We start from the raw sequence: 17,311 nt of genomic DNA, 5'->3' as shown, positions 1-17,311 counted from the left end.
AGCCAAACCTTCCCAAGTGTCCCTCAGCACCGACCAGAAGGCTGAACGTGTTATAAAATCAGAGGATAATGTTGGAGTTGTGGTCCAATTTGAATTTATGGTGAGCTGCTATTTGTTTCTCTCCAAGCTCTTCATTGCATTTCTGACTTTAGCTGGTCAACATGCATCAACTGCTGTGTTTCTTTGTTTGAAATAGATAACAAATTTGGGCAGATCCCTGCAATCTTTTGCCAATGCATCTCTAAATATCTACTGGCCAAAAGAGAATTCTGCTGGAAAATGGCTGCTCTACTTGACCCAGATGAGCAGTAAAAATCTGCAACCTATACCCTGCTCACCTGTAAACGAAGTCAATCCAATCAGACTTTTAAAGGTAATTAATACTTTTCATTCAAATTTCAATTAATGCCATAAAGTCATACATTTTACCTGATACTGTCTGATATCAAGGGTTTGCCCTCGAGGAGAAGGCGAAGTGAGGCGGTACATGAAGCCCTCTCCACAAAGGATTTCATCTTTTTCACACAAAAAAGGAAATACAAAACATTGGTGAGAAATTCTACTTAAATTGTATTCGAGCTCGATTTAGGGAGCTTGGATGCCTCATCACCTGCTGATTTGTGAGTTAATCTACAATGCCGGCCTCTGGCCTTTCGTTCTACCTTCCTCAGACGTGCGCTGATGGACTGAAATGTGTGGAGATCAGCTGCCCTCTAGTGGGTTTGGACAGTAATGCAGCAATTGTTCTGAATTCCCGCCTCTGGAACATAACTTTTATAGAGGTACTCTTGAATACATCATTATCTGATAGAGAATGATGCCTTATGCCACAAACTTGAGTCCAATAAATACAAATGGTCACTTTTAGCTTTTTCATCACTTACTCTGCACTTCCAGGAAATTTAACTGAATAATCACTTATTTATTTTTGCTTCCCTCATTCAGGATTACGGCTCTTTGAATTACCTCGACGTTGTTGTGGATGCTGCTCTGAGTCTAAAAAACACTCCTGAGAATATTGGACTCAAACCAGAGAAGCCTGCAACAAAAGTAAAACCTTTACCAGGCAATTTTTTTTCCCAATTCATCATGCAAACCATCTACAAATTTATCTGAGTTTCAGCACTTCTCATCGTTTAATAAATCTTAACGCTCTGCTAAATGGCGCCTTCATCCACAGCTGAAGTTGACAGTGTTCCTTGAGAGAAAAACGGAATACTTCTCTAAAGTCGCCTGGTGGATAATCTTCCTGACAGTCATTGCCGGACTCCTGTTGCTAGCAGCTCTTGGCTTCTTGCTGTGGAAGGTAACCGTTGAATTAAGTCCAAGGTCCTTTCATTTAATGTTTCCCATGAAGTCGGCTGTTGATAGTCATTTAGTCACAGGTTTCAAGCATCCAAGTGCTATGCTACTCTAAAATGGCACTCACACAAGACAAATCAAAGGTAAAATCCTCCTAATTTGTCATAGTCAGGTGTGAAACTCTTCAGAATGGAAGGACACCGTAAGTTATTTCCTTATTTGGTGTTTTGTTTACAATTTTGCAGAACGATGTCTAACACGTACTTTCAAAATCTCACATGGGCCAGTTGGTAACCAGGACAGCTCAGGAAATGAGTCACGTCATTTTCACACTTTTTCTAACTCAGAAACGGAGGAACAGGGGTAGGGCGCGAGACGAGAAGAGTTTTAGAGGTGGAGAATTTTCCTTTTAGTAGAACATTTGTTACTTCAGAAGAACAGTCAGAGGCAGCAAGTGCACCTTTAGAGTAACAGAAAGGGTACAAAGCAAACAGAAGGATACACAACTTCCTTAACCTTCTTACAGACGCGCTCCATTTCAGACTGTGCTCACTGACCCCTCGTGCCCTGTGAATGAGGATATTTTCGTTCCAGTTCTCCACTTATTTACTCTGGGTGTATTTTTCACTTTAATATGGAAAATTAATAATGTACCGTAACTATTGCCTACTGTCAAATATTATGATCACCTCTTACTGCGAGGACACTCAAGAATTAAACGCAGGTGTTATTCATCTATGAAGCTATTTTTCGCAGTCATTTGGGTTGATTATTATCCATTGTGAATGCGCTATTCTGTGTGTGGTGACTTTTATTTTTTTTTGTCCCCGTCAGCATGGATGCATCAACAGTTGTGCTCCTAACGAGAAGTTCTCATCTCATAGGAACACAAAAACCGCCTATCCTAAAGCCTGAGGAAAACTCAGAGACATGAGAAGCCATCCACAGAGACATCAAGGGGGCGTCTTTCAATGTCTCCATTTATGGATTCTTTTTTTTTTTTTTTGTACTTAAAAAAAAAAATCACACATATATTCATTTATGTCGCTTTCTTCCATTTTTTTAATGAAGCAAAAAATATCACTTGTTTGATACCAAAAAACTGTTACAACAACATGAAAAAAGTTGTGCTATACTTTCACCATGATGGAATGTGTGAGTTGTGAGAATTTACCTGAAATTCATTGGAAATTTGTAGCCACCGTCTACTTATCTGAACGCTGATCGTCAAAACCACATATGATTACAACACTGTTGATTCTGAAATACTGAGAGAGAGAAAAAAAACTCTTTTTCATCGGTGTTGGTGAAATAAAATACGGTGTTTGTGTCAGTAATTAAAAAAAATGCAGACCGCACAATGATTGCTGGCCTCAATCAGAGGTTAATATCAATATTACACCTTGCTTTTCTTCGATTATTTACAAAGCACAGGTATCTTAAAGGCTGATATCGCCTTTTTATTAATGGTGAATATATCCGGGGGGAAAAAAAAAAGTTTTCAAAGGAAATGTTTCTCTGTCTTTGTTTTGTACAGGGATATTATCCCATTTGACAAAAGTGTTTTTCTTGTGCTTCTATTACAATTAAGTGGGATTTAGAAAAGTGTCTGTTGACATCGTCTATACTTTTTTTTTTTTTTATTCATCTTTGTTGCTGTGCTCTTTTGAAAATCGATAGAACTTCACCTGGACTGTACACTAGACTGGACTTGAATCTTCGCTTTCATTTCGTCAAAAACACATTCGGCGTATGGCAACTTATGACAACGAGCCACCGTCTCTCACTTCTCCAAACCATGAGCTCAGTCCGTCTTTTTTTTTGTTGCTTTTAAGAAAAAAAATTAAGTAGAAAAGTGCACTATGTAAAACAAAAAAAAAACAAAATAAAAACGTCCGAACACCTCAGAACCTTATAACATGACACCAAAGCATATAACAGACAATATAAAACATCATACAAACTCTTTCCCTCACACACAACCACTGATAACAATCTCAAATTAAGATTAAAAATATCAGAAAATTTCTAGCTGGTCCTGGGGTCCAATATATTCAGTGATTACATTTTTAGTTGGTTTGATTTTAAAACTGGAGTTTTAAGAAAAAAGTGATTTTGTTAGCCTTTTTTTTAGCATAGAAGATAAAAAACACTTTTTTTTTTCTTTTTAGAATACTCAACCCTTACTTTGCTAACCATCAAAACAATAAAGACAATTGGTCATTAAAATATAAATAAATTAAAGGTATTCATATATTACATAAATCAACTTCTTGTCATTAAAAGCAAACCCAAAAATTAATTTGAGCTCTTAAATACATTCCAGCTAAGTTTGGTTTTAAGATTTCTGACAAACTTTTGATTCAATTTGAACTTTAAATGATTAAATGATATCTTTGTACCTTGATTAGATAACATAAATGACTGAAACCCATCAAATAAACAGAATTTCATGAGAACACCAGTAAAAGAAGAGCACACTCAGATGATCAAAGCAGCAGCTCACTGAAACTACACAGTAATTACTGTCACAACTAATTTCTATCTCACACACCGAAACCATGGAACCATCAGCTCCATCACACTATAATTCACCTGCTGTTCCCAAATGCCACACGTCATTCAGCAAGACCAGAACATGTTGCACATTCACATAATGGCACTGAAACTGATTCATCTGGAGCTGTTGTTTTTTGTTTGTTTTTTTAAATCAGTACACTGATTTTAGTTGTTTGCTGGGGGGGGGGGGCCATAATTATTTTTTGTGTAAACAGGTTTTTGATTGTAGCTGAATTAACCTGTTTGGTCTTTTCTTGTTCTGCTGGTGCAACCAAACGGAATGTTGTTGTGTTTTTTTTTCTTCGTCATAATGTGCTTCAGACTCCCGAAAGGACATAGAATTACCTTCACACGGCAATAACCAGCTATCTCCACATGGGGGCAATAGTGACCACAAAAGGTAGAAACAACAAAGGAAGCAGGGAGGAGGTGAGCTGACTTGTTGCAGATTTGACTCGTCCTTGGCCGTTGTTTTTGTTCCACTTGTTTCTTTCTCGGACACGAGGGGGCTTAGCCGGGTTGGAGGCGGGGTTTCGCGCTGGCTTGTTGTAGGGCGGTGAGTAAGGACCGTAACCTGGCCAATCATCATTGTATCTCTCACCGTTATCTCCGCCCCCTGAACCGCTTCCTTCCTCACCTGGTGCAAAAGAAAAAACAGTTTAACACATGATTAACATCCACGTGTTAATGAAAATAGAACTGTTGAACTAGAATAAACACACAATTTTACTGTAGATTGACTTACTGTCCATAAAGTCCATGTCCTGTCCGCTCTGAGCGTGTCTCAGTTTGTTAGTCACCACCCTCAGCTCCATGATCAGCTGTCTGGTTCGCACATCTGGCCGGGCAATGTCCACTTCTACCTCAGGGTTGTTGATCTGGCTGACCAGCCCATCTCCAGTCACATCTGGGAGGTACCTGAATGTGTACACACAGACCACATGAATGCACACAGTATTATTTCAACAGGCATTATTTAAAAAAAAAAAAAAGCATCATACTGCAAGAGCCACATTACAACAAATAGGGAAGAGTTGGCTCTTGAACCCCCGTGCATGTGGCTGTGTGTGGCTGTTCTGCAAGGGGAAGCCGTAACCCCTAATATTTGGGTTTTGCATGAAAGAACTGACTCATGTGTGCACATCTCTTTGTTATCATCACATAGTTTTTGTGTAACTCGTCATCACTCATCCTTGTCGCTCTAATAATGAGTTTTATTTTCCATCCACTGCCATCAAGTCAAATTTTTCATTGTCAAAAACTTTGGTTTTACGATCAGTTAACTGCACAACTAATGAGTATGCTGTCAGCCTCAGATTATGTAAAGGGATAATTCTAGCATATCTGATTGCTAAGATAATTAATGTTGTAAAGCTTATTTGTGCTTGTCATAGGTACGTCCGTAGCCTTGTGCTTTTTATATCCGCTGCTTCTCTGAGTTGTTGCTGCGGTTTTTTTTTTTTTTTTGTCTGTTGTTATTTCACACTGTGAACCTTGAATTTGCAAAAAAGCTCAGCTGTTTCTTCCTAACACCACATGTTTGAAAGGCCAAAGGCCATTTCTTTGTTCATTCTCTATGAGTACCCGAGGGGAAAGTCCCTGCATTTGTCCTATCCTAATAAAAGTGGGTTGTGTGCCTTGCTCAAGGGTGTGTCAGCAGTACTTGATGGGGGGAACGAGCTGTTCATTCATTTCCCTCGCCCACACTTTCCCTGCCTGGTGGTCACATGTATTTCATGGGCAACCTTTTATGACCAGGCCTTCCAGTGCTTTAAGTTTTCATACATTAAAAACAGTCTTTAGGCTTTGAAGATGGTGGCAATTCTGTTTGTGGTGTTATTTTTTGCCAGAGTAATTAGAACGGTTAGATATTTTATACCGGCAGATGTATGGCTGCTTCCTCACCCTGCAAATGTAGTGGGTGTAGTTTTACATAATACTGTTGCCTAAAGCAACAGCGGGCATCATAAATACTGCAATCATAAATGATCACACAATCTCCCATCACTTCATTAACTGGGGACGTGACTACAACCACGACTTGCGGAATCCGAACATGAACCTCAGTCTACATCTTATCCCTGAATATTTGACATCATATCAACTTGCTTTTCTCCCCAAAAGTCAAGTGAGTCCCCACAATTTGACGGACAGGTTTATGTCACCACATCATAAGCGATATCTGCAGTACACACACCCGCTCACATGGTCTCCTCCTTTGTCGGACCAGGTATGTGGTCCTGGACTGTATCTGAGAGCCTCAAAGCAATCATGAACAGAACAACATGTGGGTGACTGGAAGCAAAAATTAAATCAACTCCATTCCATCTGTTGCATCCTTTCCACCTCTGCACCATCACTCACTCACTCCTCCTCCTCTACCTACATCAATCCCCTCCCTCCCTCCGCTCTGATCTTGCTCACCTCCCCCGGGTCTGCCCGTTCCAGCAGCGGTCTTCATTAGTGACGTCGGAAGCCATCTTTTCATCATTGCAGATGGTGTGTGGGAGGGACACCCAGAAGCTCCGCATGGGCCGCAGTCGCTCCTTCAGTTCAGTAACCTGTGAGGAGGCGGACAGAAATTGGTTATGACTCATGTCTGGTTTTAAAGTATTCTTGTTTGGTACGGCTGGCTGGAGGAAGCATATGGAGGCTGCAGTGCTGACGCTGGGCAAAGTCAAAGTAACACGGCACTGCTCCGGTGTCAGGACGTCTTTTCTGTTTTCTACATAGAGTAGACATCAGTGCCAACTTCGTGCTCTTGATCTGACTTATTTGGCCACAGCGGTACTGTCTCGATATCTTCTCTATTATTAGTTGCTTGTACCAAGTTCAGATTGCTGCTGTTTGCTTCACTCTTTGCTTATTCCTCTACAGTGATGAACAAACAGAACAATTAACCATTGCTTCATCTTTCAGCTGATGTTTTCCCAGCTGTTTTACTGTTTATGTTTAGTTTTACTTCTCTTGTCCTCAGTATTGTTTCCAGATGCAGCTCTTTTCAGAAAAAAAAAAAGCAGAATGCTACTTGCTCAGTGTGAGGAGAAAATTGTACAACCCTGGTATAACCTGTGTACTCAAAACAGTATTTACTGCCAGGGAATATGAGGGTTTCTACTGTATGTCATGTATGAATAAGTAACAGGGAAACTGCTCAAGGCTCTTCTCTTGAGCTTGGCGTGCGGTGTGCTTCCATCATTGAGTCACTTCAAAAGTGAAAGTCAAAAGTCTTTTTTCAATACTTCTTTACCAATTTTCTGGCACTCAGTGTGACAGTATCTGTCCTTCAGCTGAAGACTCTGCAATTAACTGCAAGAAAGACAAGTTTGTCTGCTCATCGTTTTATTTAGGAAACTTTTTTTTTTTGCTGTCATGCCCAGAACCATATTGCCAAAAGCTAGTTAGTGAAGATACAGGAGCATTCAGCATCTCCAGAGCCCGATATTTACCCCCGGGGGTCACTGGAGTGAATATTAAACACTTAAGTTGCTCCGTGTCTGCTGTGATATCATGATTTTATGCTGCAAGTAACTAAGAAGCTCAATTACTGCAGGTTTAAGCAATTTTGAATTCATTACAGCGAAACACTTCTGTTGATGAGTAGCCAGTTTATGTGTCATCCTCACCAGTCTGTCCAGGTTCGTGCCTGCAGCAGTGGTGGGTTTTTCCTCTGGGCTATAGGTACGGAAAGGTCTTCTGTTGCCCCCGGACTCTTTGGGTGAGCGCTTGGACCTCCCTGGGGCCAGCCTGGGGCTCCCACAGCCCTGGAACACCTACAATAGATGAATAAATCCAAATTAACACCAGTGTAAGAAACTACCTCTCATTTTTATCATCTCTGGAGTCTTCAACCATTTGAATCGTGGATGTGAACTGGAAACATACAGACCCACACACGCACTACAACCTTCACAATCACACTCTATTTGTGATATGCAGCAAACAAAAAAGCTGAGCTTAGAGGGAAAGAACTCCCTGTTCCCTCAAGCACCGCCACCACAGGAGCTGTTTCGAACAAGATGTGGGTGTCTCTCTGGTGGATTATCTCCTGGGACGCCTGCCATGTTATCACTGTGTGGCCGTCGTGCTCTCCATGTACAAATCCTGTAATTTAGCTACATGTCTCATTAAGATGATTAAAAAAATTAACCGAGAAAGATTACAACTTTGGCTTTTTTTGGGGAGATGGTGGATGATTTTTCATTCACATGGGTCAGTAAGTACAGAGCAATAAGAAAAGGTGTGCTGTTTTGTTTTGGGTTTTTCTGTTTGGCAACAACCTCAAGAATATTCAACCTCAGATTAAGGTTTGTATGATTTTCTTTAAAAAAAAAAAAAGATTTATTTTCACTGATGTTACAATATGAGAGGAAATGGAGTTTTTTTTTCTTACATCATTACTCATTTTGAAAAAGCTGTAAATGATTACGATATAGTTGTGGGGATGTGTATCAAACAAAGACGCCTCTGCAGCATCACATTTAATTTAAAATGCTCTTTTGACACAATCCTTTAAGAACTACTGCACCCTCCTGCAATTTGCAGTCAGCCATATCCCAATTTTGACAAAATTACCTCAAATTATAATGATCATGAAAGTATTTTTGCACAGTAGGAGTGGGGTGAAATATGAATAGTTTAATCATTTAAAGTCATTCTGCCACACATAGGTAGATTGGCACCAAGGATTGATAATTTCATTAAAATAGCCTATTAAACTCAACTCCATCTTGAAGTTCTTATTTTGTGTCAAAAACACAAAGGTTCATCTCCACTTGGTGGTCCATTGTTTTAACTCAATAATCAAATGATGTGAAAGAGATCATGATAAATCCATAATTCTTCATTTTTCTTCCCTCTGTAGGTTATTTTCCTCCTCTTCAGTTGCACAGATGACATGATGTGCCATTTAATTTAACCCTTTCAAAACTCAGTCCTCCTTGCCTTTGTGGAGATGCTGACGCTGTTTTCTTGCATGTGCATGATGGCTTCTGACACTTTCACGGAGATTGAGTCGGCTGCAAGCTCCATGTTGAATGGCCCCTCTAACTTCTCTGACACCTGGTAGAGGGCATCTGACGGAGGACATGCGGAGAGACAGACAGAGGTGGTGGAGTGATAAAGTCTGTTATTACATTCAATCCAAAAAGGTGTTACAGGGCACTAAAATTAGCAGCAGAGGTCATATAAAGAGGGAGTAGGAGAGAAGAAAGGTGGCTGGAAAATGATTCATCGGGGTAAAATGACTGGTCACAACTCACATGATGTGATGAAAATAAGAGGAAGCACTGCACATGAAAAGGAAAAGTGAAGAGGATGTATAGGTTTGATGAAAGAGGAGAGGAAACATAAGGAGACAGCTCAATTGTGGAGGAGCAGAGAAGCATGAATGATTAATGGAGGAGGAATTCATTAGGGGAAGTAAACGACTGGTAAACCTCGATAAAATGAATCCGCTTTTAGGTATGTTCAGTCAGTTATTGTTTAGAATTCAAAAAGCAATTAAACGTCATTGACCTTGTCGTTACACCGGGCAAAGCGGTGTTTTTAAAGACATCTCCCAACCTCAATTAAGCAAAAATAACATAAGGATGTTTTGTTGTCCTCCAAAAGCCCACCTCTTCCCCTCACCCACCAATGAAATTATTCCATTCTGTGTCCAGGTCGGCCTGATTGGCCAAGCAGCCCTTCATGACATTAAGGCACAGGGAGTGGCAGGGCCGCAGAGAGGGCATGCCTCGGCACAGCGGGCAGTACCACTGACGCATCAGACCCCGCACACACTCGGAATCTGCAGTCAACTGAAAAACAAAGCGGTGGGTGGAGGCATTAAACCCAGACAAACAAGTGAGTAAAGCAATGGAACGAAATCAAAACTGAGAAGAACTGTGACCTTCAGGGTTCAGGAAGCATGCAGTTATTTCAGTCACTGAGTTTTCTTATCCTATTTCTTTTTTACCAGCTTCACGTTTATTTATTTTGAGTTGTGAGGAGCCTTTTTTTTCTTTTAGAAGACCCATAAACAGAAATAATTATAAAGGAACACTTTTCTATTTTGAGCCCTCACTTTAAGCTTATTAATAAAATTCAGTTATTTTACTTGAATTATTGCTGCCTTTTAAAAAGCAAAATAAGGAACCACTTACTTTTGTAGCTTTGTTGACAATATCCCGCCCAGTAGCCAAGCCCTGAGAAAGCGCTCTGGCTGCAATGAAAGCCCTGGAGACCTGGATGAAAAAGACCAGAGATATCAGGTTGTTCAGTCATGGATCGAGTGTTCAATAAATGTCATCTGTGTTGTTTTATTAAAAGACACACACTTGTACTCGCAGTTTACGGGGCACATCTCCAAATGGCTGCAGCTGTTCGGCGTGTTTGCTGACACACTCCAGGTATTCCTCACTGAACTGATACTGGGGGTTGACCAGAGAGAAGACCCGCTCCACCAGTCTGGACCAGAAGTCCGATAGGACCTCTGCCAGACTCACACTGCCCCCTGTGGACAAAAGCATGAAACGAGGTCTTAAAACAAGCGCGATCATTCGAAATTCGTGTTTCTGGGTTCATTTGTGAAACACAGAAAGAGCTGCTAAATTTACAGCCTGAAAGAAACTACATCTAAGGAAAGAATCTGCATCTAAAGGGAATATGATGCTGATTTGGCTTGCCCAATGAATAATTCACCACCAAATGTAAAGTCAGTCATTTTCACATCATTGCCAGGTCAACCGATGCTTGTAAAACCACCGAATTTTTTTTTTTTCCAGACTCCTGCGGTAAACAGGGTTAAGTTTAAGCTCGTATGATGCACGTGTCCTACTTTCACATCCTCTATCTTCATACTGACCCCTGTTGGGTGTGAATTCAACTTCAAAGTCTGTTAAGAGGACGGTTACGGAACAGAATGAGACAAATGTATCCAATATGTCAAGCAGTGTAAATAGTTCTCAAAAATTTCCCATACTGGTAATTTTACCGACACCTTGACCTTGATACCAGTTCCCGGTCAATCCTTTATTGACAATGATTGAAATCCATTTTAAAAAAATTGAAATCGCATGACATGTGACATTGGAAATGTTAAGTTTTCAGCTCCCTGGGTTAGTTTCACATCATGAAATTACAAACCAGTTTACCAAAACATGGTTGCAATCTGCTTACAGTTTCCAGGCTTACGTGCTTTTATTTCAATGTGTTGCCATTTTTTCCATCTCAAAGCAGATTTACACCACAATATCTTCACATCAACATGGAGACTTCCTACCCAGGCAGGTAATTTGTACTGCATGACGAGGCATCTTTTGATACTCAATAGTACTGAAGCAATTTGGTCAATAGTACTGAAGTCCGCTACCCACGTCCAGGATTACACAAAGACTACCAGGCAGAACTGGTACTCGTCAAATGCTACATAGTTGCTCAGCATGTAGAGTCATCAGGCACCCAGATTATGAATCTGTAGTCTACTATACAATGTCAAATTAGCCAAACGTACGTTTTGGCAGACAAAGACAGGGTGACTAAGCAGCAACAGCCTGCAGGTAGACTCGCCAGCCAGTGGCAGTCATGCCAATACGGAGCAATCCAGAACAGAAATAGAAACCGTTTGGCATCCACAGGATTCCACTCGTCTACTCGTCCCTCTCTCTCTCTCCCTCTCTCTCTGTTTTCTCTGATTCCAAAACCATTTTGATACTCTTCTGCAGAGTTCCACTGTTCACAGCCACAGTGATATTATTGCAAATAAATGAAACCACCAGTAAATGAAGGAATTATTGTAGCTCCATGCTTCCACGGAGTACTGCCAGAGAAGTAGTCATTCATCAGGGCAGTTGGACTGAATAAACTGAAATAAATTAATGTAAAACTGCATGTTTCTGATGGTTTAGTTCTGAATACCATATCAAATCAATGGTGGAATCAAAAAACCTGTTAAATTGGGCGGCAAAGGCACTTCTCTCACTGTAAAATTGGACCCCTGCATATTTCAGAGTCACATGTAGAATACTACGACATTTAAATATGCCATATGAACAATATTATTGGCACATCTTCATTATCGGGAGATATTTGGTCAATTTTTAAATATACCTAAAGATGGATGTTACTTATATGGCCCAGTTTTGCCAAAGTCTTGTCTTTGCTCATCATTAATGTTGAGGAGGCAACAAGAAATATTTAATTCATGAGCTTTGGTTACTTTTCCAAATTTGCAATGTTAACGTGTATTTTTCACGATGTAACAAAAGTAAATATCATGATAATATCAAAGCAGTGTTACAAGTCGATTTAACAAAGACACATAAAGGCAACGATATAATAAAACTACCAAAATCCTAATAAAAGAGTTTAAAAGGTCACATAGCAACAAGAGAATAAAAGGTCAAGACATGATGATCTTGGTTTTTTTGCATCCCTCGCGTGAACCTGTCTAGCATCATCATCTCCAATCAATTGCAGCGAAGCAGAACAGTGTCACTGAACTGACCCAAATAATATCTGCGAAGCTCCTCAAACAGTTCCTGGAAGACGTGAGCATTCTGGGTGAAGAGGCGTCCGTAGGTCTTGGTGAACATCTGGTTCATGGACTTCTCTGACAAGTCTATAAGTTCTCTGAAGAACTCTGGGGAAAAAAGGACAGACAGAAATGAAATATCTTAGCGGCTCACACGGGTATCACACTGGTGCCTACATGAATGTAACAGCATGGAGTCGATTTAAAATGTCTCACTTGCTGTCTCCCACTTTCTTTAGAGTCTTTAAATGATTCATCATGTACATTATATAAAAGGACGAGGAGGGGGAAAAAAAGAAAAGAAAAAAAAGGTGATGCCAGTCCACAGGAGGTAGGAGGAGAAAATGTCAATTCAGCTCTGGGCTTTTTCTCCTATAAACCTGCAGCCTTCTATACTGCACAGGATTTCAGACAACTTTGACTAAATGTTCTCAGACAGTCGCTGAAGCTGTCCAGGTAGATTTCATCACTGACTTTACACTTGAAGGTCTGTTCAATATTAATGGCTCTGAAAGGAGAACGCTGAGGAAGTCGCCCAGATGAGGTCAGGGTGATGTCATCTGGGTTATTTCAGCTCAGTTTAGACATGACAATCAAATAGAAAGTCTGCTGTGGAGGTTCGGTGCTTAAAAGTAAATTAAATAAAGTAATATGTCTTTATATAGTGCTTTTCACAGTGCTTAATGTGCTTTACAGAGACAATTCAGCAACACACAGAAATCCTGAAAAGAACCAGCAAAGGTGCTTTGGATCCCAAAGTCTGGTGAACTCCAGAGAATTTTGGAATCCTAACCGAATGTAGAAACACGGGCGACCAAAAGCAAAACCACTGGCTGAACTGATTTGTAATACTTCAAGATGCGTCAAGTCACAGGACCGCACACTTTGCAGAATACTAAACAATTTCAAAGCGGTGATTCCAGGGACTTCTCACAGTGATCAAATATGACTTCAGAAAAACTAACATGGAGGCCAACTGGTGTTTCCTGCTTGTTGCAGCGTGTGTTCTGTGTTTCCCACCAAAAACAGACAGAATCAGCCTATATTATATATTTGATAGTGAAGGAGAAATGTTTTGATTTTTTTTGTTGTCGTTTTTTTGCCTTGTCCCCGTGTTTTTCGTCACACGTGATGATCAACTCTGCCGAGCTGTCCTGCTTGTTGCTGCCGTTCGATCGCTGCCCCACCACATTAACACGTTGTTAAAGAAAGTCTGTTTATTGTGTTTGTTGGACAAAAGCCGGACGTTTAACACACATGTAAACATGTCAGTCCAAGTGCCACTGCTGGCTTTTTTCAAAACTTGGACTAAAATACCTTGATAATGCAGCTGGGAACGAATACACTCAGGCATGTAGGCAAGCCAGCCCAACCCAAACGAACCCAGCTGGTCTTCCTGCAGTATTCACTCTGACTTTAACAAATCACTGATGCACTTTGTGCTCCTTTTTTGAGGCCTTTTTTTTGGGGGGGGGGGCATATCTTACCATCAAACCTGCGATGTCTCTGAGTAAAAGTGGTCAGGAGGAATTGGCTGTTTTCTTCAACCGCTTTGAGGAAGTCCCGCTCGCTCTGAAGGGCCAGAGTTTCCTCCATCTGACTGGAGCAGCAGGTGTAGTCCTGAGGACAGAGCCGCAGGTGCTCACCTGCACCAAGGAGACAGAAAGATTCACCCATATGTTTAGGAGTGGAGAGATTCAGCTCTCCCCAAATAGAACATTTGGTTCAACAAAGATTCAGTAGCACAGGTAGGTCTGTTATCATTAATATTTTATGTTAAATCGGGGTGTAGTTACTGAGACAGTCTACTGCTCTGCTGCAGTCTGTTGGGGAAACCTACCCGAGATAAGGGTGTGATAAAAAATTTTAATTTCCCTACATGAATTATTCAGCTCCAATCTGTCTTTCTTTGTCAGCTCAGGTTGGGTCTTTGATATGTCAGAGGTAATGATATGCAAACGACAACCCAGGGAGACAAACATGCCACTCGGAGAGGAGAAAATGTTTAATTTCTTTGTTTCATCAAACCTCACTGCTGTTATTACAGCTGGAAGTCTCCCTTCCACCTCTACCTTCACTGATGTAGCTCTCTGTTTCTTTTGTTCTCTCTCAGATTCTCACTATTAGCCCCATTTCATCCCTCCATTTCCATTTCTAAACTGCCTCTCTTCATCCTTCGCTCTCCCAGCCATCTGCTCCCCTTGCCCACGGGACAGTGAGCCAGCAGTGATAGCCCAGTGCGTGCACACACACACACACACACACACACACACACACACACACACACAAAATCAATCAATATTGCAGTTATCTGAGTGACTCACACACACAAAATTAAACCAACACAGTGAAGCACAGCAGTCTGCATTTTTTACACACACACACACACACACACACACACACACACACAAATACATAGATTTTTTTTTCAAATTTCCTTTTTTGTTTGTTTTTTTTTACTTCTGCGGGTCTGCACACACACTTCTCACTCTTTCCATGCAAACTTGAACCTCCCTAGTGTCCATGCAGCTCCATAATTCTCTCATCCATCTTCACACATTTCCTCTTAAAGCACCTCTTCTCCCAACATCCAAACTCCCTTCAGCAAAACTTCTAATTATTCAAAATTCCACTGTTCGTAATCCACATACTATTTTTTCATTCAGCAGATAAGATTATCACCGGTGAACAGAGCCTGTGGGTACATGCAGGGATTTAGCAGTGGGCCAGTAGGCAAAGACTAATTAGGGGCGAGGTTCTTTGTTGCACCGGTGTTGGCAATTTGCTCATCCCCTTAATCATCCTATTTAAACAGCACAGAAGGGGGGAGGAGGGAGTGTAATTTGTTTTAAACCACCCAGCATTGTTTCTCTAGAGGGAAAACTCCAAATGATATCTTTAATGCGTCTCCAACTCCTACTAGTGAGTTACGGAGCTTGAATTTTATTTAAGCTGCTCCATGTTTTGGGCTGTCTGTGGTTCTCCGCTGTGAGTTTTATTCTGCATTATTCTTAATCCCGGTTAAACTGGGGCAAACTGACGCACCTACTCTCCATGCTGCCGTATTTTTAAATGCTAATATACTTGTATTTCTTTATGGACGCCACTGCTCTGCAGGAGCCGCCTGGCTGGGGGATTTGTTTCTGCCACACGCATGGTGTCTTACCGGAGATTTGAGTCACCGGAGCGGTGCCTGTGCTGTACCCCTTCTCAGCGTACACCTGCCGGGTGTCTGAGCAGCTCCTCCCCGCAGCAGCTCCAGGGCTCCGCGTCCCTGATAGGGAAACGACTGCGCCGAGCAGAACAAGGAGCGGGTACTTAAATACACGGTGTCTGGTATCCATCCTCACCACAGGGGACAACCAGGGGGTCAGGTTCATTTAAAAAAAAAAGAAGAAAAAAAAAAGACTCTGGTTGTCAATGGTAAAAAGCCGGTTTGGATGCACACAAAAGTCACACGAGTAACTGTCCCAAATCGTCAATCTCTTAAAACGATCATAATTTTCCCAGAAGCCAAAGAACAAACGCGTCCACGCTGGTTTTTACATCACTGGTTCCATTGACCGTTTCCAGTTTGCTGTCCTTCCTAAATGTAAAGGGGGTATGGATGGGGCACTCCGTCCCTCTCAGCATCATCAATCGGAGATCCTCGAGTAAAGTTCACACCGCCTATGACCAGGTGGAACCGGAAGCTTGACTTTGTCTTTCAAAGTAAAAGCCAAACCGATTTAGAAACCAATGTTTGATTTCTTATGAGGGGGGGCATTGGCTCTGTGGTAGAATGGCGGTCTAGTAACCGGAGGGTTGTTGATTCGATCCTCACTTCCCCCGGTGATCATGTCGAAGGATCCTTGAGCAAGATACTGAGCCCTACTTTCTCCTGTTGGCCGGTGACCCGTCCAGGGTGAACCCCACCTCCTGCCACTCCCACATAGGTTTATAAGCTGGAGTTTCCACACTCTTCACTAGAACTGAAGAAGCCTCTCGGATGAGAGGTGAAACGTCTTCAAGATAAACTTACGTCCAGTTGACCAGATTTTACTTCGCTTCGATCTACGATGACCTGGATGAATGAGAACCTACACAGACATACCACCTCCTGCCCAATGTCAGCTGGGATAGGCTCCACCCCCCCAACCCTGAACAGATACAGAAGTATAGCCGTATAGAAAATAGATGGTGACAATTTGCTTGTGTGGGTACATGCTCCACATTTTCAGTTTTGATAACTTAATGTTGATGACAAATGTTTAACAACTGTTGTTTTTTTTGTAACCTTCTTTCCTGCTTGTGACCAAAAAAATTAAGATGGTTACCTCCTGTTGTACATTTATTCAAAATATATTGGTTTATCTACATCTTGTATACATGTGCTCTCGTCACAGGTTGTAATAGCATGCATACAAATATGTGCATAGTCGTTTTAAATGTTTCTTTGCTCTGTCATTTGACTCTTGGTATGATTTTGAAAATTGGTGTTTAAAAATGTAAGATACTACTGGTCAACATCTGCTGCTGCGATATGTATTTATTGGTGAAGTTGTTTTTTTATTATTTCCGGGGGAAAAATAGAGCCTGAAATGGCTGACAATACCCTGCGCTGCCTTGTTTCACATTTTGAGGCAAGCAATGGAATTCATAAACACTGTGGAACAAAAGCATAAAAAAAACTGGATCCAGATGCAAAGGTGGCAGGAAAATACAAGATACAGATAATCTGAGATTTCCACCACGAAGGCATGCTGCTTCATTGGTTAACTTTTCAGCCTGCAGGCTACATGAGACTGTACGTATTTGTTTATATACCATTAAATTTGAAATCAGTCACTATAGAGAAATGATGGAAATTGGCTTTTTTTGAATCACCTACTGCCTTGAGGAAATTCCTATGCCAGGATTCGGAGTTTATTTTGAAGGTTTTTAGCGGAACTTGTG

General features: G+C 41.2%; 2 protein-coding genes across 3 annotated transcripts in view; one reads left to right on the top strand and one right to left on the bottom strand.

Moving 5' to 3' along the window:
• Positions 1-3,000, top strand: part of LOC147251424 (integrin alpha-6-like) — a 12,960-nt gene extending 9,960 nt beyond the window's left edge. Inside the window, exons 22-28 of the mRNA XM_086222474.1 lie at positions 1-100; positions 197-373; positions 451-549; positions 672-782; positions 946-1,050; positions 1,181-1,306; positions 2,137-3,000. The exon at positions 1-100 is cut by the window's left edge and continues 3 nt beyond it. Coding sequence (XP_086078600.1) covers positions 1-100; positions 197-373; positions 451-549; positions 672-782; positions 946-1,050; positions 1,181-1,306; positions 2,137-2,217 — 799 coding nt within the window. The 3' untranslated portion in view covers positions 2,218-3,000. The remainder of the gene's footprint in view (positions 101-196; positions 374-450; positions 550-671; positions 783-945; positions 1,051-1,180; positions 1,307-2,136) is intronic.
• gpc2 (glypican 2) lies at positions 2,335-16,285 on the bottom strand. Of its 2 annotated transcripts, none has more exons than XM_086222092.1 (11): positions 15,543-16,285; positions 13,864-14,022; positions 12,350-12,484; positions 10,182-10,357; positions 10,008-10,088; positions 9,497-9,662; positions 8,806-8,936; positions 7,488-7,634; positions 6,286-6,422; positions 4,607-4,779; positions 2,335-4,498 (listed from the first exon to the last, which is right to left on the bottom strand). In XM_086222092.1, exons 1-11 carry the CDS (start codon positions 15,754-15,756, stop codon positions 4,227-4,229), a joined length of 1,791 nt encoding a protein of 596 aa, XP_086078218.1. In that variant the 5' UTR covers positions 15,757-16,285; the 3' UTR covers positions 2,335-4,226. The 2 variants fall into 2 exon arrangements, with proteins under 2 accessions (XP_086078218.1, XP_086078219.1); XM_086222093.1 differs by lacking the exon at positions 15,543-16,285 and adding an exon at positions 15,028-15,088.
• Between the last annotated feature and the right edge of the window lie 1,026 nt (positions 16,286-17,311).

Source organism: Aulostomus chinensis, chromosome 13 (assembly GCF_037954235.1).
Source record: "Aulostomus chinensis isolate RoL2024-O1b breed Wild chromosome 13, RoL_Achi_v1.0, whole genome shotgun sequence".
In the NCBI taxonomy this organism is placed as follows: Eukaryota; Metazoa; Chordata; class Actinopteri; order Syngnathiformes; family Aulostomidae; genus Aulostomus; species Aulostomus chinensis.
The sequence above is the reverse complement of the archived record's forward strand: the minus strand, read 5'-3'. Positions and strand labels throughout refer to the sequence as shown.

What these genes read in the sequence shown, in the direction of transcription:
- gpc2 (XM_086222092.1), bottom strand. Translation starts at nt 15,756, where the DNA reads ATGAACCTGACCCCCTGGTTGTCCCCTGTGGTGAGGATGGATACCAGA. An exon ending in GCTTCGCAGATATTATTTGG is followed by an intron (nt 10,358 to 12,349) that starts GTCAGTTCAGTG and finishes TTTTGTCCACAG; the next exon opens with GGGGCAGTGTGAGTCTGGCA. An exon ending in TTGTCAACAAAGCTACAAAA is followed by an intron (nt 9,663 to 10,007) that starts GTAAGTGGTTCC and finishes TTTGTTTTTCAG; the next exon opens with TTGACTGCAGATTCCGAGTG.